At 42.1% G+C, this 26545-nt stretch overlaps 1 protein-coding gene across 3 annotated transcripts in view; it reads left to right on the top strand.

Annotated features, from left to right (window-relative positions):
- Nucleotides 1-343: 343 nt before the first annotated feature.
- AGXT2 (alanine--glyoxylate aminotransferase 2) overlaps nt 344-26545 on the top strand; it is a 44937-nt gene continuing 18735 nt past the window's right edge. The window contains exons 1-10 of one of the 3 annotated variants that reach the window (XM_054487029.2): nt 436-501; nt 1722-1777; nt 7981-8069; nt 9119-9303; nt 11559-11682; nt 13309-13403; nt 15071-15164; nt 15800-15893; nt 22036-22136; nt 22691-22783. In XM_054487029.2, the coding sequence (XP_054343004.1) occupies nt 1756-1777; nt 7981-8069; nt 9119-9303; nt 11559-11682; nt 13309-13403; nt 15071-15164; nt 15800-15893; nt 22036-22136; nt 22691-22783 (897 nt within the window). In that variant the 5' untranslated portion in view covers nt 436-501; nt 1722-1755. Of the gene's footprint in view, nt 502-1721; nt 1778-7980; nt 8070-9118; nt 9304-11558; nt 11683-13308; nt 13404-15070; nt 15165-15799; nt 15894-22035; nt 22137-22690; nt 22784-26545 lie in introns of all 3 variants that reach the window. The other 2 variants (XM_054487027.2, XM_054487028.2) reach the window with 2 other exon arrangements.

Here is a 26545-nt window from a genome sequence, read left to right as displayed (position 1 = left end):
TCTCCCACACCCAGCATCACCCTCTTGCAGAGAAAAGTGTACCCAGATGAAACCCCGATGGAATACTAAACTAACAGAACTCGTCAGATGACCTTTGCTTTATCTGCCTGCTTTCTTTCCTCTTCCCTTCTGTTCTCTTCTTTTCCTTTCTTTTCTCTCCTCTTCTCTCTCTCCCTCCTACTTTCACTCTCTCTGTACCTCTTTTCCTCACTCTCTTTTTCTCCCCCTTGAAGGCACTGTTACTAGAAATAGAGAGCTCTGGGGCTTGCCTGAAGCCATGGGCAGTCACCACTCCAGGATTCCCCTTTTAGCACCTCCTCCCCATCTTAATCTCAAAGTCCAGCAGGATAGTGAGCAGTTAGAGCCTGACCTCCAACCTGCTTCCATGGGGGTTGGCTTCCTGTGTGGGAGAGATGACTCTAATCTGGAGACATTTGCTGAGACCCTTGTGCCTGGTCACCTCCACTCCCAGGATCCTTGAGATGCGTCCTTTCCTGAACCGTAAGTGGAAACCAGGGGGACATGGGTCAGTAGAGGATCAGCGAGAGGGTAAGGCTTGAGCTCTGAAGGCTGCTGCCTGGGATTCTGGAATGTTAGACCTGGATGAGGTCTTAGAGATGAGGCACGTTTTTGACACACAGGTTCTCACCCTGAGTCAATGCCCCATTTTCATAGCCAATATTTTGTAATGCTCCTTTTTGTTTTGAAATGAAATTCATGGATAATGAAACCCGACTATACACAATTTCAACATGACATGCTATCTCAGCTTCAATATTTTCAAAAACCAAAGGAAAGCAATCAAAATACAGTGTGACTTCAATTTACAGATGCCCAAGAATGATTTCTTTTTTTTCTTTTTTGAGACAGGGTCTCCTTCTGTCACCTAGGTTGGAGTACAGTGGTGTGATCATGGTTCACTGCAGCCTCGACCTCCCAGGCTCAAATAATTCTCCCATCTCAGCCTCCTGAGTAGCTGGAACTATAGGCACATGCCACCATGCCTAGCTAGTTTTCTTTTTTAACTTTTTGTAGACATGGGGTTTTACTATGTTGCTCAAGCTGGTCTCGTACTCCTGGGCTCAAGCAATCCTCTCACTTCAGTCTTTCAAAGTGCTCAGATTGTAGGCCTGAGCCATTGCACCAGGCTAGGATGACTATTTTAAAGACATAAAGCATCTGCATGAATTTTCATCATGCCTCTAGGAAGTCAATTACCAACAAGTGCTGTGATTCACCCAGAGTCATCCAAGCCAGGACTTGACCCCAGGCCCTCCCCATCCACTCAGACTCGCCTCTCTGCAGTAGGAATAGAAAATATGAGGAGATGTTGGGTAACCAGACATTGGTGGCTTTATGAGTGATATCCTATATGCTTGTGATTTTCACATGGATCTTGTTTCACGAGAGCCCCACCTCCTCCACAGCAAATTCCCTCATGCAAATATGAGATTAAGCAACTGTCTGTACGTTTATGTGCCTGTGCTTCACAGGCCCTAAACAGGTATAGGGGACCATTTTCCATTCCCCATCGTGACCAACTTTGCCTTCATTTTCTTCTCATCTTTCCCTTTCACCCTCCTTCCTTCCTCTCCTCTTCCCTTCCTCCCCCTGAAAATTGCAGTTTTTTGAAACTTGACACATGCATGATGCTTTAAATGCATTATCTCCTTTTATCTTCAACCAAACTTGTTAGTGAGTACTATTATCTCATTCCACAGATGAGGAGACAAGAGAATAAGGAATATCTAAGAAATGTGGTCCAAGGCAGAAACATGTAAGTGATAACTTGGGATTCAAAGCCAGGTCTATCTGACTCCGAACTCGAAGAGATTCTACCTTGGCCGTGTCTATCCTCCCCTAGTCTTCCAATCCTGTTTGGACTGCTCTTTTCTCTTGGTCATGAGTTGTTTTTGCCAGAACATCACTTAACTCCAACATTTTCTCAGAAGCAGGTAAAATTATAACCAGTCTTATGCTCAGTGAGGAGGAAATTATGCTGAAAGTACCAGCTGTTGACCTAGCAAGAGAAATGCCCTAGACTGCCCCTTCTCCTTTCCTACCCCAACCTCTGAGGATTTTGGAGCTGCACAGTGGAGCAGCAGGGTAACCTAGAAAGTGCAGGTGAGGCCTAGTACCTAGAGATCTTGATCTTCTCACTCGGGATGCCTTTCCATAGGCCCAGCAAGGACACTACGGAGAAGCAGTCTTGGAAAACCACACCACTGGCCGGGTGCAGTAGTTCACACCTCTAATCCCAGCACTTTGGGAGGCCGAGGCGGATCATGAGGTCAGGAGATCGAGACCATCCTGGCTAACACAGGGAAACCCTGTCTCTACTAAAAGTACAAAAAATTAGTCGGGCATGGTGGCAAACACCTGTAGTTCCAGCTACTCAGGAGGCTGAGGCAGGAGAATGGCTTGAACCCAGGAGGCAGAGCTTACAGTGAGCTGAGATTGCGCCACTGCACTCCAGCCTGGGCAACAGAGTGAGATTCCATCTCAAAAAGAAAAAAAAAAAAAACCACACCACCTAGACTGAATGCCATCCTCATTACCCGGCCTTGCAAAAACCTTTGGGACTTTTATGTCTACTTTCTTACCTACTCTACCTAGGTCTACACCTGCTTGTGCTTGCTCATCCAAACACACACTCACTGAGCATACATTTATTGAGCACCTGCCATGTGCAATACATACATTCAGGCAAAATGTTTGAGCATCTATTATGCACCAGTGCTGCAGACTTAGCCACAATAAGCAAGAAAAAGCTCCTGCCCTCTATTCCAGGAAGGAGATAGACATAAATGAATAAGTAAATATGTAAAAATATATATATGTGTGGGTATGTATGTATTTATGTATGTATCCAATAGAGAAACATGCCATGTATAAAACCAAATCGGGAAAGGGAATAGAAAAATATAACGGGGGGGAGGGGAGGGGCTGTGATAGGGAGGTCACCATGTTCTAAGTGTTGTTTTATATGCAAAAATAAATAAGTCACAATTCTTGTATAGTATCTACATAGTTACTGTACAATATTCATATGCATAAAATGTTCAGCCTTGTTTACCCTTTGATATGCACAATCACTTTGGGCTAACTGTGTATGCAAAGTTATGGAAGCAATTTGTTTTCAGTACAAAAGTGTGGAGAAATATCTCAGTGGGGCATTCTTTCCTACAATTAGCTAATGATTGTGAAATGTATAACATTTGCAGGTAGCTGGGGTATGTGCTCCCATGTACCAATTTCCTAATATATGCCTGCTCTCCCACAAAGGAAGGGGGCCACAAAAAGTCATCCATTTCCAGCTGAGATGTTTGTCCATTCCTGCCAAGCCTATTTTAAGAAAACATTTAAAATTTGCCCTAAAGGGGAGCCTCCCATCTGCACCCCTCCGGGCAGCCTTGCCACAGTCAGAACTGATTTAACACATGCCAAGGGCCAGGAAGGGTGATCACAGAGAATGCCTACTCCCAAACGTGCAGAAGAAGACCCACCCACCTCAGAATCAGGAATCGAGCAGTGCTCTTGCTTGTGGACAGCCACAACTGCCCCTGTTTGGCTTCAGCAAAAGGGCATATACTGGAAGGGTATGAAGGAATGGAGGGAAGGAGGGAGGGCAGCTGAAATAATCAACAGGAGGCTGAGGAGGTAGACAGGACCCCACATGCAAAGAAGCCAAGGAAGGCCAGGCAGGAGTAGAGTAACTTCTGGTAGGAACCTCCTCTTAGCAGCTTTGCTTGGGGGATGCAGGCACCCGGCATTCATTGCCGTCATCGTTTCACCCAGAGCACGCATGGGACAGAGGGGACCTCCACAGAGAGGGCTGCGAGAGATCATGTCTGGAGCTGGATGATACCGAACAGCAATGGTGAGGGTCCTCGGCAGCATCCTACAGACTGCGGCCCCATGTGTGAAGGGAAAAGGACCACTCTGGAGTCTCCAAGCTGGCAGCTCCAGCACAGAGAAGCAGAGGAGAAAAAGTTTCTCCACCAACCAGACGCTGTCCCTCAGGCATCGAAACCCCAACACAGCTTCAGCAGGCCTCCATGGGAGGCAGTGTGTCAAACCTCAACGTCAGTGAGGGACTTCAAAACTGCCAGGGCCTCGAATTCCATCTGTCACTGACTCCACTCTAAGGTGGATGGAGGATGAAGTCTTCCTTTCCTAACTCATTGGCAACTCCAAGTATCAAATGAGATTCCAAATGTGACAAGGTTTTTTCAAGTTACCTAAGATGCTATACAGAAATGAGATATAATTGGCATTTTGGGCCAGGCTCAGTGGTTAACGCCTGTAATCACAACACTTCCAGGGACCAAGGCAGACAGATGGCTTGATCTCAGGAGTTCAAGACGATGGCTTGATCTCAGGAGTTCAAGACTGGCCTGGGCAACCTGGAGAAACCCGGTCTCTACTAAAAATACAAAACATTAGCCGGGTGTGGTGGCATGCACCTGTGGTCTCAGCTACTAGGGAGGCGGAGATAGGAGGATCGCTTGAGCCTGGGAGGTAGAGGTTGCAATGAGCAGAGATTCCACCACTGCACTCCATGTAAGACCCCGTGTCTATTAAAAGTAGAAAAAGAAAAATAAGGCCGGGCACGGTGGCTCAAGCCTGTAATCCCAGCACTTTGGGAGGCTGAGGTGGGCGGATCACAAGGTCAGGAGATCAAGACGATCCTGGCTAACACGGTGAAACCTCGTCTCTACCAAAAATACAAAAAATTAGCCGGGCGTGGTGGTGGGCGCCTGTAGTCCCAACTGCTCGGGAGGCTGAGGCAGGAGAATGGCATAGACCTGGGAGGCGGAGCTTGCAGTGAGCCGAGATTGCGCCACTGCACTCTAGCCTGTGCGACAGACTCCATCTCAAAAAAAAAAAAAAAAAGAAGAAGAAAAAGAAAAAGAAAAAGAAAAAGAAAAATAGCTGGGCATGGTGGCAGGTGCCTATGGTTCCAGCTACTCAAGAGGCTGAGGTGGGAGAATTGTTGGAGCCTGGGAGGTCGAGGCTACAGTAAGCCATGCTCACACCACTGTACTCCAGCCTGGGTGACAGAGGGAGATCCTGTCTCAAAAAAGAAAAAAAGAAAGAAATCATCCCTGGACATCTGTAAATTAAAGCCATACTTTATTTTGAATGCTTTCTTTGGATTTTTAAAATTATGGCAGCTGAGATAGCATGTCATTATTTTAACACATTATATGAGCATTGGGCAACAGAGCCAGACCCTGTCTCAGTAATAATAATAATAATTAGCATTTTAATAAATCACAGTGTCCACTGCATATTTTCAAATATTTTAGAATATTTTTTTCATTTTAAAGGGTGAGGAAGCCCTTAATAAATACTCCCTCTGGGCTGAAAACCGGTTGTGAATACTGAAAAACTCGTTATCATTACAAAGAGAATTTTCCCTAGAGTTTCCAAATGCCAAAAAAATTTGATTTTTCTCACTTACTTTGCCCAACAGTTTTTGTCATTCGATATTATGATTTTGGGGAAAGAAAACAAAGTTGCAGTGACCTGTATGCTATAGAACTCTGTGAGAATTAGGCAGCTTGGAAATGAAAGCTCACTAGTTACCCACTTGGCATTTATTATACAAAAGCAATGCTGTTCTCCAAATTGAATTCCATCTTTCAATGTCTTGAGTTGCTCATGTGAATTGAAGTGAAAATTGGTGAATTGGATGAAAATCATTAGCTGTCATCTGGTTAGCCTAAAAAGGCACTATCCGATTAGTTAAAACAATAAGACAAAATAAAACAAATACCTATTCAGAAATAGACCTTGGATATAGTTTTATTAATCCTAATCTCATTCATTCCTTCCCCTCTACATCCATCTCTTACATATACACACACACACACACACACACACACACAGGTATGCATATGCATATATACACATACACGATTTCCAGGAGCCCCCAAAAAGCTTTATGGACCCTCAACTCTTACGTCATCCTCAAAACACAGGCTATTTTGAATAAAGAATGCATGTAATTATCTAGATAGTTAGATTTTAATTTTTTTCTGGCAAATGATCAAAACCAAAGTAGTTTTATTTCTTTCTGTCCATCAAATATCAACATTATTACTATTATTTTTGAGTTTTAGTTATTTATTAAGAGGGGTGATATGACAGTCAATAGATTTGGAAGTATTATCCAGGTTTATTTCACTTACTGACTCCTATTATTCTTTCTCCTACTTGCTCGTTACTGTCTCTATTTCTTCCTTCCTCTTTCTTCTCTTTCCCCCTTCTTTCCTTTCTTCCTCTTCTTTCTTCCTTGCAGAATTTCATGTATTTCATTTGAAGCCCTCACTCCACCATCATGTGCTTATCACTTTTGTGAATAAATGAATGAATAAACCTGCCTTGACTGTTTAAAATTCAAGCTTTTCTTTATCAAGTCTTTCTCTCCAACTCCCTTCCCCCTCCAGCCTACTTTCATAAATCCTATAACCTTGGAGTCAAGACAGCTTACAACCTCCTCAATGGGCAGCTCCAATTTTGCAGATAGAAAAATGAGACTGAAGAAATGAAAGGATTTTTGAATTCTTAGAAACACTCAGAATTTTTTTTCCATCTCAGAAGCATAACTAATTCAGAGAGACACAATGAAAAGCTTTTTAAAAGGTGAAATTCTCAGAAAACTAAAGCTATCAATTTTTTTGGTCCTTTCTATACATGGATAATCAAAAGTCACTTGCTTTTAAAGTAAGAGCAAATTAATGACATTAGTGATTACTTAGAGCAGAAAAGTGAATGGGATCTCTTTGAAAGAAGATATATTCAGAGCTGTTACTTTCCATCTTCATTTAAAAACGCAATTGTTCATTGTGTTTCTCAGGACTGTGACTTCATAGCCACACAAAGCACTAACATTTCTTTCATGCATTCAAACCTTCATGCTGAGAAAGAGACATAATTTTCTTAGCTCTCTCCACCTGTAAAATTATCTTAATGTTGACCTTCAGTCTTCAAAATTAGGAGCATCTTTCCTAGGAGTACTTATAAGGTCTCTAGACACCTCTTCCAGCTCTGACGTTCTGATTGCATTATTCCATCCCACTCCTGAAGGGGGGCCAAAGTCTGTGCTGGCAGGGAAGGGTGGAAATGGCTGAGGAATGAGCAAAACAGACTGCTGGGCTAGGAGTCAGAGGAGTTTTGTTCCCGTTCTTCACCTAACTAGCTTGATAACCTTAAACAGATTAATTTACCACTTTACGCTGGTTTCCTTATCTATAAAGTATGCATTTTGACACACACACACACACACACACACACACACACACACACAAATGTAAGATCCCTCCTAGCTCCAAATATTTAATGAACCTGGTTCAGCTTATCCCTGTTTCATCACAGTCTTGTGTTGGCAGCCTTTTTTTTTTTTTTTGGCAGGGGGAGGTTTTGTCTTCCGGGTCTATTTGCATGTATTTATTACTCTAGTATATTGTCTAACACCTGCCTCTCCTCATTCCCTACAAGAATAGTCAACAGTCATTAATTCCGTGTGTACTGAAAGCTAACCAGGTACCAGGCACTGGCTACACACTAGAATTCAGGCACTAGGCAGCTGGAAGCCTAAAAAGCACCTCTATTAACAGAGGATGGACTCCAACAATGCGTTGCACTAGCAGAAGTTTTGCCTACTGACGAGAGAATCAACACGGAGAGGGTAACACGGACAGTTTGCCTAAACTGAGCTTCCCAAGCTTGTGAGGGACTGCAGTATATTTTTTTCCAGACTAGATTTGAGAAGAACTATCTTTTTTTCCTCCAGAAAACTCATTATTGAGATACTCAGTTTTTTAGTCCAAACTAAAAGCTGATTTACATGATTTTTTAACTAAGAAATAAACAAAATTGTCTAAGTAGTTTTATTTGGATATCTATAGGTGACTTTCACAAACAGACCTATGTCATGCCTTAGTTGAGGATTCTAACTCGCTTCACTATCAGTAGGTGCTTCCTGGACATCAGTAACCAAGCTCAGTCTTCATACAAAGCCCAGAATGCCTCCATGTGACTTCATGCCTGAAAGATACCAGGTAAGATTCAGGGCTTTAAGAAAACTCAAAGAGGTAGTTTCTCTGGGGAGGTCTCAACTGACTGTTTCCTTAAGAATGACAAAAAAAAAGCCCTGCTTGCCACTAAACTATCTCATTCCAGATATTGTACCTCTAAGTCATTGGAAGCATCTGAAACCTTCTTACTCCCTTAATGCTAGTGTATAAATTGGTGTCCATGTGTGAGAGATAGAGACAGAGACAGAGGCAAAGAAAGAGAGTACAAGAAGCACACTATACATGATGATTAATATATGTGTTGCAGGGAGATACACACATATCACAAATGTGATGGCACACATTGGCTTTAAAGTGACTGTTGCTCCTGTTTTTAACTGATTCATGTGGCCATCTGACCTTCCTGAGTCCTCCAGCAAATTATATTTTTTCTCAGGCTAATAAAGATTGAACTGGCATTTTCTCTCTCACTTTCTCTCTCTCTCTTTCTTTCTCTCTCTTTCTTTTTTTCTCCCTCTCTCTCTTTCTCTCTCATGCATGCACACACACACGGCAACTCCTTTATTCTACATGATACTTACAGGTTAGAAATTGTAGAATCAATAGGTACTTATGAGGGATCCACAAAGAAGAGAAATACAGGAGAGATATTTTATAAATAAAGATACAAACATGACTAGCACCTCATTGTATTTTTATTTTTTAAAACACTACCACAACAAAAATGACTTATTAGTTCAGACTAATTGCTTATTAGTTCAGACATTTACTTCCGAAGTCTATTTTTTTCATAGTTAAAATCAACTCAGAACCAAGGCTTTTCATTGCTAGGTAGAAATTCCAGCCCTTTTCTAGAAAGAGGTTGAAAGGCTACAAATAATAATTCACCTCCTTAAAAGAAAAGGCTTTAATTTCTTGCAAGGACAATATTGGGTAAGTACCCCCACTTTTGAGCCTCTACAGGCCAGCAGCCCTCTGCTCTGTCCACTAGAGAGACTGGGCACTGTTACTCATAGATTGACTGCTATTGATCTTGTAAGAAGTGTGCGGGTTTAAATCTTGTTTATCTACAGTCCCTTGGCTACAACCGTGTCCTGGAAATCCACAAGGAACATCTTTCTCCTGTGGCGACGGCATATTTCCAGAAACCCCTGCTGCTTCACCAGGGGCACATGGAGTGGCTCTTTGATGCTGAGGGAAACAGATACCTGGATTTCTTTTCCGGGATTGTTACTGTCAGTGTTGGCCACTGCCACCCGTGAGTATCCTTAAAATCTGGAGATTTTTATTCCAAAAGAAGGCATGGAAAACAATTATGTTAGTGACTCTGAACTCTTGATTTGCTTATCTTGGTTTAAAAATATCTATGACAGATTATGGCTGACATACTCCCTGCTATTTCCTGAGTACAAAATCTTGACACTCTTACTTTTCCTTTCTTGACAATGCAAGATTTTGTTATTCTCATGGCACATGTATTGTGGCATGTACCATGTGACTGGAGTCTTGCTGTGTGTGTTTCTCATTAGCAACAGCATTCCAAAGACAGGGGTGCATTCAGGGAAAGGAAGGGAAGAGAAAGGCAGGCGGCTCTCAGAGAAACACACGACAGGCTTGTCAGGCGAGGGATGATGAGATATGAGAAATAACTTCTAGCCTGGGGAATCTTCTTCATGGCCTCTGCTAGATGGAAGAGGAAAAGAAGAATGATAAGAGACAGATGCAATCCTAGCTGGAAATTTACCTGGAAATGTATGGATCAATTAATCTAGAGATTGTCTGCAGTGTTGACGGTATACTCGCCCAACAAATACCCTTGGAGCATTCTTGGTTTCCATGCAGCGCTCTCATTTCATGTCTGTTCTCTCTTTCCTTTAATAATCTCACCAATGCAACCTCACACTAAGTTAGGGGAAAGCAATAAAGTAGCAAGTCTAAAATAAACTGAATAGATGTGGGCCCTTCCGTCAAAGCAGGAGGCAAAGAGTCCCCCCTCAGGCAGCTGTCAGGAGGTAAGGAGTGAGTGTGCCTCAGGGGCCCAGCCCTCATCTTTTCCTCCCCTTCACTTCTCCTACCCTCTTCCATCATCAGGAGGCCCTAGTCCCATGCAAAGTCACAAGAAGTATCCAAGATAAATTTCAGATGCAATTTCAAACATGGGACAAACATACATGGAAGAAGTAGAGAAAATGGAATAGAAAATGAGTTCAAACATTCTCATTGAATCTTCCCAGAACATTGACAGTCTTCCCTGGAAATGGGAAGCCATCTTTTCTACCCTTTGTGTGACTCTCATATATTTCGCTAAACAATGTTTTTGTCAAGTGTCTCTTCTTTTCAAGAATTGACTGATACTCCACAATTTTCTAAAGTGAGTTTCATGTATCACTGATCACAGGAGTTTCCGTGGAAAAGGGTCCCATAAGAAAATAAGTTTGGGAAACACTTTAAACTATATCTCCCTTCTGAAGAGAAACAGTGTACACTAGTCTATTATAGGTACTAAAATATCTGTAGTAAAGAAATCTGTATAATCTGGTATTTCTCAAAATATTTACCCACTAAATTGATTTTTTCTGATGTGAAAGACATTAATAACAAATAAAATTGGCATGTAACAAACTGCAGCAATTAATGTCCTTTACAGCAAGTTCAGACATCTTGGTTTGTGTTTTCAAAGCCAAGTCAGGTTCCACAAATCTATCATCCTTAGCCCCTATTATCTCTCAGTATGAACCTTCTCATCCTGTAAGGTTGGCCCAATCTTTCAAAGAATGTGGCTTTATTGTTACAAAATATTCATCCACACTAACCACTGTTCAGACTCAGATATTAGAACCTCCCTGCAGAAAAACTGTTAATCTTAGTCGGACGTGGTAGCATGCACCTATAGTCCCAGCTACTCACGAGGCTGAGACAGGAGGATCTCTTGAGCCCAGGAATTGAGGCTGCAGTGCACTGTGATTGTGCCTGTGAATAGCCACTGCACTCCAGCCTAGGCAACATAGTGAGAACCCATCCCTTAAGAAAGAAAGAAAGAGGGGAGGAAGGGAGGAAGGGGGGAAGGGAGGGGGGAAGGAAGAACTACTAATCTTGCATACATGTGCTTGGTGAATCTTTTCTTTAGAAAAATAAAATGGAAAGAACTCAGGCTTACAACTAGTCATCTCTTTTTCCAAACTCTTCAAAGGATGGTTAATAAGAAAGCATAGCTACAAGAAATTCTAAGCCCAAACTTCCTCCTAAACTAGGCATTTCTTTTCTAAAATCCCTTGTAATCAATGAGTCTCCTTTTGAACCCTGCTCTTGGAGAGGAATTCATTACCTTTTAAGTCAACACATCCCATTTCTGGACACCTCTAGTGGTTAAAGGAGTTTATTCTCATGTGTAAATAAAATCTGCCTCTTGAAACTCTTTGAGAAAAAAACAGTATATTTGGGTCCAATGACCAGTGTGTGTGCAGGAGGGACGTGGCACACAGTGCGGGTAACTCTGCTCTACTGCTTATCCAGAAAGGTGAATGCAGTGGCACAAAAGCAGCTCGGCCGCCTGTGGCATACAAGCACCGTCTTCTTCCACCCTCCAATGCATGAATATGCAGAGAAGCTTGCCGCACTTCTTCCTGAGCCTCTTAAGGTACAATGCTCTTCCTGCAGGAGGTGAATTTTTAGGGAAAAAAAAGGTATGATGCTCCCAGCTCAAAGAGACAGGAGTCTTAGGATTCTAGGGGAGCTTCCCTAGGAAGCAGGGACATGGGCAGGGAATTTAGCCTGTGCGTTGAACATCTGTAGTGGTGATCTGATAGCTACATCTGAAAGCAATCAGACAGAAGAAGGGGATTTATTAATTGCTGGTGAAACAAGCCAGTGTTCTCTTGTGTTACCTCTGAGCCTCTGCCTCTCTTTGGTTGCTCTCTTCACCATGTCTTAGCAGAAATCACTTCCCAGGAGCCATAGGCCTCCTGATGTTCTCATCTATGTCCTCAAGAGGTTTTTATCTCATCGCTCCTTAGCCTTTCTGCAAAGTTATTTGCATTTCTTTTACAAAGAGTGAAACCATTTTTAATAAGTGCCATTTGGTTCATTTGGTCCAAAATACACTTAGATATTTTTTTCTACATGAGCTGTTTTTCTGCATCTGAAATGACTGATCTTTTAAACTGAACTAAGATGTTAAAGTGTTGGCCAAGATTTCCATTTAGACATTAAATGAGTTAATACATATGAAGAACCTAGAACAATGCTCAGTCCCGAGTGCTATCTATTATTATTTTACCATGCTGTCTACATTACCTAGAATAGATAAAGAAACTTGGAATAGCTGCAACCTCAGTTCAGCCCCAGATGTTCACAGAAGACCAGAAGCAGAGAGTCAGCAAAGTCATGAACACATGCCTTCCAGTCCCTGAGTCTGGAGGGCACAGTTCGCTTTCATTCTCCCCGTTCTTTTGTCCAGGCTGAGCTGCATTTTTTTGTTTACTTGCTTTTTTTTTTCTTTTTGAGACGGAGTCTCACTCTGTCACCCAGGCTGGAGTGCAATGGCACAATCTCGGCTCACTGCAATCTCTGCCTCCTGGGTTCAAGCGATTCTCCTGCCTCAGCCTCCCAAGTAGCTGGGATTACAGGTGCCCACCACCACACCTGGCTAATTTTTGTATCTTTAGTAGAGATGGGGTTTCACCATGATGGCCAGGCTGATTTCAAACTCCTGACCTCAATTGATCCGCCTGCCTCAACCTCCCAAAGTGCTGGGATTACAGGCGTGAGCCACCGCACCCGGCTCGTTTACTTGTTTTTTCAACATTCACACACACAGCACAGTCAGGCTGGGACAACCCCTGGAGTTGCAGAGTCAGAGGTCTTGTCTTGTTCCAAGCCTTTAGAATCAGGTGAGTGGGTTAGAGTCAGGAGCCAAGAAACCCAATCTTTGGATCTATCAGCTACTCACCACTGTGTGCCCCTCAGCAAGTCTCCTCTCTTGGCATTTTGCAGACCATCAAATAAAGCCATTGAAAGCCCGGAATGTTCCACAGCTGAGACAATCTCTTAGCCATTTTTCTATGTCTAGCACTTAGCAGCTACTGGAGGAAAGGCTATGGAATTCATGCTGTGGTTAAATGATGGAACTTCTGGGTAACCCGAGCTGGTCTGAAGGGAACTCTCCTTAATACTCAGGGGCTGGACACCTGCCCTTCAGCAATTTTAAATGAATGAGTAATAAGGAAATAAATTATGAGGCCACATGTCTTCCTTTCCTCTCCAGGTAATTTTCTTGGTGAACAGTGGCTCAGAAGCCAATGAGCTGGCCATGCTGATGGCCAGGGCGCACTCAAACAACATAGACATCATTTCTTTCAGGTAATCACAACTTGGAATATTCAACTTTAGGAACATTGACTTACCCCCATTCTAAATGTGTATCTTTACATTGTAGCATGGAGTGGGAGAGAGGTTTGCTCGGGGATATTTTTCTAATTGTTAAGTTTTAAGGAAGGATCGGTCAATTGAATTTTATGACAGGATAACACCATTCAAGTTAGCCTGATACAAGAGAGGGGGCCCCAACTGGTCACAACCAGCTTGAAGTCCTCATTATGTCATAGATCCTCCTGTGGACTTAAAGAGAAACCCACATGACAGTTTTTTAACTTTGAAGATGTGGCGGGGACCACACCATATACCAAGCAGTAAATGACTGTTCCCCACCTTAGAAGATCAAGGCTCTACCAAAAGATACCGGCCTATTTTAATTTCTGCTTATGATAAGGAGCTGTCCACTTATTTCATAGTGCCAGGTGCACCCATTTTTTACCTTTTATTCTCCTTAAGTTCAGAGGATGCACATATAACCCTGTATATTTCTGCTTCTTTCAGTGACTTTTAAGCACTGATAATAGATTAATTAATAAACCCTTAATGGCTATATTAGCACTAAAAATAATAGGAAACTATGCATTTTGCTTACAGTTGCCTCCCTTGGGTAATTGTATACAGCACATTTAAACAGACTCCTGTAAAGTTAATGTAAAAGATAGGAGTGACTTATTGTAAAAGTTGATGGAATGAATAAACAGTTGCATTTTTAAGCTGTCTGGTCATAATTTCTGTGTGAATTCAAAAGAAGATTTTATTTAATCCTTATGACAGCACATTCAATACTGCACATTCCATATCAAATGAACATGCAGTTATTACAGGAATAAGAAATATGGCAATAAAGAATTGTGATTGATGTATTACCTAAATGACATTCCAGAATATGTATGTCGAGGTAAGTATTAAGTAGTCATGGTACTACCAGGGTTCAACACACATTGTGTCTCCTTTTTCAAGATATATTAGGTCGGTGCAAAAGTAATTGAGATTTATGCCATTAAAAGTAATGGCAAAAACAACACTTACTTTTGCACCGACCTAATACAACCATTCTTTTGAATAGTCTTGATAGTCCTAAATCCTTGTTTAAAGGTGATTTTGATATGGGAAATTGTTAGAACTCATTTGAAGCTGACACTGATGATTAGGAGCATTTGTACTAAATATGACTGTTTCACGTTCAAAAGAAACAAAACCTGTGTTTCTTAGATGGAGAATAAGTTGATTTATAAGGTGTGTAAGTCCCTAAAGATATTGAACAACAGGTATATCACAGGAAAAAATATTTGGCTTCCCAAGGCGACTACTTCGAAGACTGGTATTCATTGAACATATAATTTCTGGTATGTTGCTAAAAGATGAGTCTCATTACTATGGAATAATAGAGTAGGGCAGGTCCTAAGATTGGAGTTCTTGGACAAATGTTCTCCAAAATTCCTTTCACTGTTTCAAATCTATGTTTTCTAACAACAGTTAGAAAAGACTATTAAGTACATTCACCTGACATAGGCTTAGATGCGTTCTTAGAAATCAGAGGTGAATGTGAATGATGTTCTGTTTCATCTTCATGGCCTTCCTGGATTTTCTCTTTTGTCCTACTCAGTGGACCAGGAACTTGACCCCATCCTCCTGTTGTTTCTTCTCTGCAGAGGAGCCTACCATGGATGCAGTCCTTACACACTTGGCTTGACAAACATAGGGACCTACAAGATGGAACTCCCTGGTGGGACAGGTTGCCAACCAGTGAGTTTGGAGATATTTCTCTTGTTTCTTCAAAGACCGCTGAGTATGTGAAGTAGTTGATCAGGTTTTCCTGGTATAAGGATTAGAAACTAATACAAAGCCTGTCATTAATCAGGGGCTTAATTTGACCTAATTGAATTGGAGACCACTTGAGGACACCATTAGAAAGGCCTTCCAAGTCTGAGTAATAATTAATGACAGAGTTTTAAAATTTATTTTGCTTTTAAATAAAATCAAGTAAACTGCAAGGCTCTGATATTCTTGAATGCACAAAATTTCTATGCAGTCATCATTGTACTCACCTTCTGTTCCCACTTACTGTACCCACCTTTTCAGCATCTGAATCAGATACCTAATTATTCTTATTCTTTCAGATGCCCTTACCCACTGCACCCTTGAGCAAGTTGTTTCCAGGCTAACATTGAAATCAGTTTCCTTTGTAGAGGGCCCACATAGCTGATTTCTAAGAAAAAATTATCTCTTCAAAGCAGATCCTTCAATTTTCATCTTAAGTGGGGGAAGAATGAGGGAGGAAAACTAAGAAGCCCTCTTGTCTTGGTGGCAGCCGTATGCTACCCAAAATTGGCTGTCTTGTGTTCATGTTTTTGCCACACTCCTTCTTTTGTCATTTGCAGACAATGTGTCCAGATGTTTTTCGTGGGCCTTGGGGAGGAAGCCACTGTCGAGATTCTCCAGTGCAAACAATCAGGAAGTGCAGCTGTGCACCAGGTCCGACTGGGCAAGAGGGGGGCCATTGGAGGGTTGGAAGTTGGAAGGGACACAAATAAAGGCAGACCCATCCCTGAGGGCACAATTGAATTTGAAAACATGGAAAATAGAAAAGCCAGAGGAAGCAAAACTGGAAAGTAAACAAGTTATTCCTCATTGAATCAACGCTTATGCCTGCTATCACTTCACTCTCAGACCATCTGTCTGGCCATGTAGGAAAAGCATCTCACACTATCAGAGCCAAGCTTAAAAAAATGACTATCAGCTGGTACTTGATTCAAGGCATTCTATTAGCTCTATTATAATAGCAATAGCTCTGGTGTCAATTTTAAAAGAAAACAAGCTGGGCGTGGTGGCATGCCTGTAGTCCCAGCTACTCGGGAGGCTGAAGTGGGAGGATTACTTGAGCTGAGGAAGTCGAGGCTGCAGTGATTCATGATTATGCCACTGCACTCCAGCCTGCATGAAAGAGCAAGCCCCGGCGGGGCTTGGTGGCTCACAGCTATAATCCCAGCACTTTGGGAGGTTGAGGAGGGCAGATCACCTGAGGTCGGGAGTTTGAGACCAGCCTGGCCAACATGGTGAAACCGTGTCTCTACTAAAAATACAAAAATTAGCCAGGCATGGTAGTGTGCACCTATAATCCCAGCTACTCAGGAGGCTGAGGCTCAAGAATCACTTGAACCTGGGAGGCAGAGGTTGCAGTGAACTGAGATAACACCACTGCACTCCAACCTGGGCGACAGAGCAAGACTCCATCTCAAAAAAAAAAAAAAAAAAGAAAGAAAAAAAGCAAGATCCCATCTCTAAAATGAAAAAACAAAACAACAACCAAAAAAAACCCAACAAATCAAGATGAGTGGGATTATTTACCCATCCCAGTGGAAAGAGGGAAAATAATGCTTTTGAGAATATCAAAACTCCAGTCAAAAAGTTCTCCTGGGACTGCCAGCCAAAATGAGAGCATCTGTCAAACAAAACACAAGGCTGCCCTTCCTGCAGGCTGCCGACAACCCTGGCAAAAGTTTTAAAGGCTTTCTCACAAGGAGAACTTCCATTTACCAATCACATTTTTATTTGCATTCTTTATCTATGCTTAACGGGAGGGAGAGGAGGCAGGAAACATCATCTGTTCCTTGCTAATCAACAAGCCCTGCCTCCAATTTGTCATCACAACCTTTTGAATAGCTGCTCCTTAATACTTCTGAAGGAAATAACTAAATGCTTCAGCCCAGTGATTTTTAATGGAACAGTATGAATCACTGGGTTGAGAGGAAAAATACAAAACAGAAGTCTTAAAAACCAGCTCTGAAAGGAAAAAAATTCACCATCGTCTTAAAATTCAGATGACATAATAGCAAAATGGAGGTAAGAGAATGAAAGAGTAAGTACTGGAAGAAGACAAGATGTCACGCTCGCGGAATTTAAAACCAGAAGGAAATGTAAAGCTATAAATCAAACTCTCCACTTTAAACATGAGGAAAGTCAGTTTCACACAGAGGAGACTGGAGAGCTAAGATTTGACCCCAGGTCTTCTGACTCCAAAGCCAGTGCTCCCAATTCCTATAGCCATCCTCATCCACACTGATGTGCCGTCAAGGTAAACCCAAGCTGAAAAATCATTCCTATTCCACAGGCCAGGACTGAGGAGTTGCATGAAGTCAAGAGGTGGATTCCACTCTCAGCCCTGGCATGGTTCAGCTATGAGCAAAAGCTTCACATTTTGCTTCAGTTTTCTCATTTGTAAAACAGAGACAGCAATATCTGGCTGCTGCCAACACCGTCACAGCACTTCATGAGATGAGGCATAGAAAGATTTTGTAGATAAAAACAGACCATAGCAATGCCTGGTAAAGCCATTTTTGAATATTGCATCTGTATGGCATCAAGAACTAAAATCAGTTTGATGCACCTCACAGACCCTGGTCTGACTGCAAAACCACCAGCACAGAGCCAAGTAGACAGAAGCACTAAGAGGTGGTCATTTCCGTCTTTTCCTGCTGTATGTTCCTCTTTCCATATAGAAGAGAGACAAGCCTATATAAGGCCTACTATAGGACTACTTAAGCCAATTTGACAATGCCAGAAATCCATGGTCGTCTCTCTAGTGGCATCTAGAGGCTAAATGATAGTGACAGGCGTCCATTTCTGCTCTGAACTGTTGCCTTTGGCATATCTGAAGTCAGTTGTTTTCTTTTTTATTTATGTTTTTTTTTTTGTTTGAGACGAAGTCTCGCTCTTGTCCCCCAGACTGTAGTGCAATGGCACGATCTCAGCTCACTGCAACCTGTGCCTCCTGGGTTCAAGCAATTCTCCTCTCTCAGCTTCCCAAGTAGCGTGGATTACAGGTGCCCGCCACCATGCCCAGCTAATTTTTGTATTTTTAGTAGAGACCGGGTTTCACCGTGTTGGCCAGGCTGGTCTCGAACTCCTGACTTCAGGTGATCCACCCGCCTTGGCCTCCCAAAGCGCTGGGATTACATGCGTGAGCCACCATGCCCGGCCAGCTGTTTTCTTAACTCACATCTTCAAGGGACAAGACTATTTATGGAATCTTTGAACAGGATTGGAATACAAAAGGAGGACCCCAGTCTCCTCCATTGCTGTAAAACTGGAATATTCATATATGCTTACAAAAGCATCCAAACATGTACAGTTCTTTGACTATAGATGTTGCCTGTTCTCAATTCCTCTTAACCTATTGATAAGAATACCTTAAGAGGAATTGAGGCACCAAACATGGTAGAGATTTTTCTCATCTCAGAAATATGTCATTCCTCCCAACAGAGGCAGGGGGCCATTTTGTGAGTCTAATCTAGATGTTTATGTGGTGTATTTCTTTGTCCAACTCCATCTACCTCCCAGGATTTTTTCTCCCCAGGGGTTCATTCCAGGCCCTGAGTTTCAGATGTAACCCATGACGAGATTCACTCCTCATCACCTACTGCCCCCACAATGTTCCAAACCTGGTACTGATCATGTCATTCTTCTTCTTTTGAAAGGCCAGTTTTGTTTTTCTTAAAAATTGTAGTTCTTTCTTGGCTCCTCACTCAGCTTAACTCTTTCTGTACCACTAGCTGGAATAAATTCTTCCTTCGTCATCCTGTTGTAGTATCCAACACAACATCCTGTCTCCACCCCCTTGGGGTTTTCCTCCTGCCAAGCCTCTGCAGAAGTGGCCTAACCTGGGGTTACAGCAATGAGTCAATGCAGCTAGCGTGAAATAAAGTAAAAAGCTCATCACAATCGATGACTCTCTCATCACTGAGCATGTGGGCACAGAGGGAAAAAGTCATGAAAACTCTAGCATAGGTTCAAGCAAAACCTTTTGGTTTGCTTCTGCCCAAATTTAAGCTCCACTCTTTGATTTCTCCAGTTACAAATAGGCTTGTTACATTTCCAAATTACGTCTCTTGAACATAGGTCTGATCCATCTTTTAGGGTCATCTGAAGCTGTTTTCTCTTCCTTTCCCAATAAAAACGGGAAATTTCTGTCTCTAGAGGCATAGATTTATTTGTCTACTATATTCTTCTCATCAAAACAGCACAAGTGATGCCAAAAACATACTTTGAGGGTTTCATATACTTGTCATTACTTCCTTTCTCACACCCTCAACCTCCAACCTCCAGCTAACCAAAGATATCAGGTATCTCTGTCAATCAAACTTTTCCGAATATCACATGTAACCTAAAAATATGTTTGGGGCCAGCTAGTATTTCCTCACTTTTAATGAAGAGCTGAGGTATAAAATTCGGTTTTGATGGTGATTGCAGAAGGTTTCTCTTCCTTCTGTCTAGCACCGTGGAGACAGCACTGCATCCATGCCTCTAAGCAAGCACTGGGATGGTAGGTGGGGAGCCCTCTCCCACACTGCTTTCACTGTCACTCAGGTTGAGGCTTTCCATCCCATCCACATCTTTCTCTGCACTCCTTCAGTCATCTATGGATATAAATTTAAGTTCAGAGACTGCATGGTGCTGTTTAGAACCAAATAACAGATGTGGATAAAAATTCTGAAGGATCAGTCATGTATGGATACAGTTGATCTGGGTCCTTTGTTATTCCAGAGTAGGAGAACTTCTCTCTCTCTCTCACACACCTTTCCTGCTTCCTTGGTGATTCCCACTTTCAATTCTGACACACAGATGGAGGCTTCTGGAGCTTGGGCAAGCCTGCTGGGCAATCTTCCCACTCATCTCTCATCCTCTCCCATCCACAGGATTTCATGCTTGTGTGTCTGTGTAGTGAGGCTTGCAGCTAGTGAAGCATGGCAGAAATGTTTCTAGTATCTTTAAACAGGATGAGAAAGTAGACATGGTTAGTACTAAGAAAACTGAGCTGGATGGACAGCTGGTACTGGTAACATGATAGCCTGGATTTTCTCCAGTGGAAAACAACTAAAAAATCCTAGATAAAATGAAATGCATTCCCTTCAAAGCATGGATACAAGAAAGCACGAATTCTCAGAAACTCAAATAGATCATTAGGGCACTGCAGCCAGCTTTGACCCTGAGAGCATTTCTTGAACCTGGTAACCTTGAGCTTCCATGTTGATGGGTCTGTGGAGTGCAGGGAAGAGATGACGAAGTCCAGGGCCCAGCCAAAGTAAGGGATCTTATAGGAAACCCTCCTCTGCCACAAAGCTGGAGCCCCCAAGAGGCCACATCTTCATCCATGGGTCAACTAGAATTAAATACACCACCAAGAACATGTTACCCGTCACAGGCCAAAGGGCCTGCAAGGATTCTGGTGCTCAATGGAAGTGGAGGGACTGGGAGGAGCCACCACTGAAAATTTCACCTGCAGACTGGCCCTCCGAGGCTTTGCATTGTGAACGCTCACTTCCTCAAGCTTATAATTTAAAGGACTCTTAAACTCTAATGCCCTACGCACTTGGAAGCTGCAAACTCAAATAGGCTCTGGAGGGATCTACCTCATTCTGGGCCTCAAAGAATTCTCACAAATGAAATTCCAAGGAAAATAAACTGCCCCTTGTCAAAAATAAACATACAATACACAAAACTCCACAATCAAGAAAAAGATCAGCAAGGATTTCAAATAACACAATTATCAGATAGACTATAAAATGAATGTTTAATACATTTAAAGAAAATCAAATATAAGCTTGAAAATATGTGAAAGGGATAGGACACTGTGAAGAATAAGAAAGCAAGTTTTAAAAACAAATATGCCTTCTAGTAATATAAAAGTGATTATTGAAATTTAAAACTCAGCAGGTGGGTTTATCAGCAGTAAGATGCAGCCAAAAGGAGAAGTAATGAACTAAAAACAGATCACTTCAACAAGGACACTTCACTGCTTTTTCCCATTAGAAAGACCTCCAAAAAAAAGAAAGAAAGAAAGGCCTTCAAGCAAAATTGCTCAATGTCTCACTCCAGTCATAATTTCTACTATTTGTTAATATTTTCTTCTTAATGCATTAAACATTTACTGAGCACCACCTACAGTGTACCAAACAGCTTGCCTGGTCACAGAGATTTTAGAAATGAACAAGGTATAGTCCCTGCCCACAGAAACCTCCTGATTAATCGGAGAAAGCCCTGTTAAAAACAAGCACAGGACCAAGTGCCAAGGGCTGTGATGGATGGAAGCCACCTGGCTCTCGAACATTTCTCTTTAGACTGAATTCTAATTGTTCTACAAACATATTTACTAACTCTAAAGACAAAGACACTTTGTAGCTTTAAAACTGTACATCAGATTAAATGGTAATGAAAGGTAAATAGAGTTATTTTCAAATAATTTAAATCACTCTAATTTCATTTGAATTAGATCCACCCGTTTGAGAGGACGGGCATCCTTAGGTGAAACAGCTGTATATACCAGCTCAATGATACTTTGTAATGTTTCTTCCCCAGATGGAAAGAACTGAAGTGGTTTGTTTATGCCTTTATGGCTATCCTAATCTCCCTCCTTGAACCAAAGTACAAGTTGTTCAGAGAGAACATTCCCCCTTCAGAAATGCATATCCTCACCCCAGTTTACCGTATTCTGAAGACCCTGATTAACTTACCCTGTCTGCTTCTTTTTTTTTTTCCTGTTTTTCCCCATGCTTCTAAATAACAGGCTCACATTTTCAAATGCTGTGGTTTGTTTTGTTTTGTTGTTTGCTTTTTGCAGACTGCTGCCAAGCTAAAGATCAGTATATTGAGCAATTCAAAGATACGCTGAGCACATCTGTGGCCAAGTCAATTGCTGGATTTTTCGCAGAACCTATTCAAGTGGGTATATGAACCTTAGACATTAATGGAGCTGAATCTTCAATTATCAGAAAGTTTTAACTCGTATATTCTAGAGAATTCCAAATGAATTAAGTGCTCACTGTGTCCCTCTCTAAATTCATTCTCTTGATCTCCTTGAAAAAAAGAAGACGCTGACTTTCAAATGACCTTTTAAAACCCTCTCCTCCATTCTCACCAGACAGATGAAACTACTGAACTCCTAAAATTCTTAAGAAGAGGAAACCCTGGCCATTTTTAGCTGCTTAATAACATCTGCATTGTCCAAAGAACTCTTTCTTTAGTCTCACCAAATTCCTTTATTCTACTGTTTTCTAATCTCAGAAAATAATCTATGTTTGCATCTTTTTTCCAGAAGTCATAGTATAGAGTAATAAGTCCTCTTTTCACCCATAGTGGAAACTGTTCTATAGACTGTTGTTAAAATTGCTAGTGTTACTATCATGATATTGATGGTAATTATGATCTAACTTTTTTATATACTTTGAAAGGGCTGATGCTGTTATTATAGGTCTTCTTGGTCTGGTCTTTTGCAGGGTGTGAATGGAGTTGTCCAGTACCCAAAGGGGTTTCTAAAGGAAGCCTTTGAGCTGGTACGAGCAAGGGGAGGCGTGTGCATTGCAGATGAAGTAAGTGGCATGTAAGAGTGCCATTGAGTGCAGTGGGAACAGGAGATGCACAGACAGAAACCTCCTAAACTTCCTTCTGTGTTGCAGGCAGAAAGCCTCCGCTCTGTGAATTCCAAAGTATGCCTACAAATGAATGAAATTTTTGCTAGTGGGCTGGTTGATTTCTTAGCACATTCGCTGATCAGTTTAACAAGTACAACAGAACTTAAATATCCAAATTGATGTCTATCAAATAAGTTGCTAACAGCCATACGTGATGTTATTAGACCATGACTCAATATTTTTTTAAATTTCGTTCTAGGGATTGTTTCAGGGGCTGACAAACGACATAGGAAATTTAGTCTCATAGCCAAGGTTTTTGTTGTTTTTTTTGTTTGGTTATTTTGAGACAAAGTCTCGCTCTGTCATCCAGCCTGGAGAACAGTGGTACGATCTTGGCTCACTGCAACCTCTGCCTCCTGGGGTTCAAGGGATTCTCCTGCCACAGCCTCCCAAGTAGCTGGGACCACAGGCGTGTGCCACCAAACCTGACTAATTTTTGTATTTTTAGTAAAGACGGGGTTTCACCATGTTAGCCAGGCTGCTCTTGAATTCCTGACCTCAAGTGATCCGCCCACCTTGGCCTCCCAAAGTGCTAGCATCAGAGGTGTGAGCCACCGTGCCAGGCCCAATAGCCAAGTTTTTAATCTTAATTTTTGCAAAAATAGTATTTAGCAACCTGGCAGCATATATCTTTCTGACAAAACTTGCCTGGAAATCATGTGGGTTTTTTTGTTTGTTTGTTTGTTTTTGAGATGGAATTTCTCTCTTGTTGCCCAGGCTGGAGTGCAGTGGCACGATCTCAGCTCACCACAGCCTCTGCCTCCCAGGTTCAAGTGATTCTCCTGCCTCAGCCTCCCAAGTAGCTGGGATTACAGGCATCTGCCACCACACTCGGCTAATTTTGTATTTTAGTAGAGACTGGGGTTTCTCCGTGTTGGTCAGGCTGGTCTCGAACTCCTGACCTCAGGTCATCTGCCCGCCTTGGCCTCCCAAAGTGCTGGGATTACAGGCATGAGCCACCGCGCCTGGCCAAAATAATGTTTTTAAAATAATAATAACAATCCAGCCTCTAAATTAGAAGAGTACCACCACTGCAGGTACTGAATTTGAAAATAGTTCCCAAAAAACTGTAAAATAGGTTGAATTAAAGCAGCATTGGTGGAATAAGCACACTACCCCCAAGGGCATTACTTTAATGGGAATAAAATTCATTGGCTATGTGAGCTCTAGCCTGTGTGTTTTCAAAAGGGATTAATTTACTTATAATCACACCTCATATTAGAGTGTATCAAATAAAGCAGTCCTCTGTCTACTGAGAATAACTATGGAGATTAAAAGACCAGAGGATGATCACTAGGGCCACAGAAGCCGTGCCTCACTGCTGGGTGACCTATCATGATTGGACTAACAGGTGGTTAGACCAGCCAAGGACAGGTGGAGAACCTGTCCTTGTAAGTATGTTTCACACCTATTTCAGTCCAGCCATCATTGCTGGAATAGACTTCCTCAACTAAAAATTTCCTACAGCTAGGTTGGGTGCAGTGGCTCACACCTGTCATCCCAGCACTTTGGGAGGCTGAGGCAGGCGGGTCACTTGAGGTCAGGAGTTCAAAACCAGCCCAGCCAACATGGTGAAACACCATCTCTACTAAAAATACAAAAAGTAGCTGGGTGTGGTAGTGCATGCCTGTAATCCCAGCTACTCAGGAGGCTGACGCAGGACAATGTTTGAACCCAGGAGGTGGAGGTTGCAATGAGCCAAGATCACGCCATTGCACTCCAGCCTGGGCAACGGAGCAAGACTCCATCTCAAAATAAATAAATAAATAAATAAATAAATAAATAAATAAATATTCCCTACAGCTGACACTGAGCAGTCCCATCAGCAGAAATTTTGCAATTTCTGCCTGGGCAGCTGGGTCTCTGTTATGCCCAGGTGCATTGGATGTCCCTGGTGTACCACAGGCAGCTTGGGCCAGCCTGCTCCTGCTGTGCCCATCCTCCCTTCTCCAATCTGCCCACAAACTGATCGAAGTCCTGGCTGGAGAAAGTTAATCTGCTACTTTAAAAAAATGAGTATATCCAGTCAGTTTGAAATTAGCTACATCAGTGAAAAGGATAAACTTTGGCCTCCAAATCAGCACATAGTGAAGCTGTCACCGTCAGACTAATTAAAGAGAAGGTAGGCTGAATTCAAAGGAAATATGAATTTCAAAATTTTCTATCTTGTGGTTTTATGACTTTCAAACAATGTAATTGAAAACTACCTAACACAGGCAATCCTTAAGAAGGACTATTCCGAGGACTAGGTAAAAATAAGGATAGCTGGAACTTTCTGAGTACCTACTATGTGTCAGACACTGTTCATAACACTTTGCATGTGTTAAGTCAGTTCATATCTATCAACAGTTCTATAGTATGCCCTATTGCTATTTTTCCCACATATTAGTCCTTTCTCATGCTGCTGATAAAGAAATACCTGAGACTGGGTAATTTATAAAGAAAAAGAGGTTTAAAGGACAAAGTTCCATGCGGTTGGGGAGGCCTAACAATCATGGTGGAATGCGAAAGGCACATCTTACATGGCAGCAGACAAGAGACAATGAGAGCCAAGCAAAAAGGGCTTCCCCTTATAAAACCATCAGATCTTGTGAGACTTATTCACTGCCATGAGAACAGTATGGGGGAAACCACCCCCATGATTCAATTATCTCCCATCAGGTCCCTCCCACAACACGTGGGAATTATGGGAGCTACAATTCATGATGAGATTTGGGTGGGGACTCAGCCAAAACATATCATCCCATTTTAAATATAAGTGAATTTAGGTCCAAGGTGGTTAAACAACCTGTCAAGCTTATGCTGTCAGTAGGAATAGGTCCAAGACTCAAACTCAGGCTCCCAAAACCACAGGACTAGCCACTGTATCAAGCTGCCCCTCCAAAATGACAGAGCATGGTGTAGAAAGGGCAAATCGTGGCAAAGAGGGAAGGAACAGAGGACAGAAAAATCTGAGTGCAGAGTGCCAGTTCTGTCGAGGAGCAGTCATCTTAATTAACGATCAGTGGCATTCTTTTCTTTAACATGTGGAATCTGGATTAAAGTTAGAAAACTGCAGCCTCTGGGCCCATATTGGCATAGACTGATTTTGAATTTGAAACTGACTGCAGAACATGCACACCCGTAGTCCCCACCCAACTTGCTGTCATGACCCAGCCTGCTTCTCTCCCTAACATATGCTCCTCATCTCCAAAGACAGTTGAGTCTGTGGACCTTAGAATGATCCATCTCTGTACTACTGTAAGAGTCTATGAAACTGATACTTCCTCCGTGACTAAACATGGTTTACTGTTTTACATAATTCCATGCATTTGTAACCGAGTCCAAAGTTTGTATCACTTGCTGCAAAACAGTCAGTAAGTCAAGCAATAAGATGTTGGGGCAAGGAAGACCACCTTATTTGGGGGAGCAAGCAAACCGAGAAAATGGCAAACTCATGTCCTAAAGAACCACCTTAAGCAAATGTGGGTTCCTTTTATGTTAAGGGAAAGGGGAAGAGGGAGGGGGTTGAGGTCAAAAGGCGACTGGTGACCGCAGACATTTGGGCCGCAGCAAGGATAAACTTTCATCCTTGGTCAGGTTACAATAGTTATAAATTTTTAACGTAACGTTGTTACTTCTGTGTACATCCTTCTTATCTCCTCAGGGATTCTTTTTAAA

Source organism: Pongo pygmaeus, chromosome 4 (genome assembly GCF_028885625.2).
Source record: "Pongo pygmaeus isolate AG05252 chromosome 4, NHGRI_mPonPyg2-v2.0_pri, whole genome shotgun sequence".
NCBI classification, from domain to species: domain Eukaryota; kingdom Metazoa; phylum Chordata; class Mammalia; order Primates; family Hominidae; genus Pongo; species Pongo pygmaeus.
The sequence above is the reverse complement of the archived record's forward strand: the minus strand, read 5'-3'. Positions and strand labels throughout refer to the sequence as shown.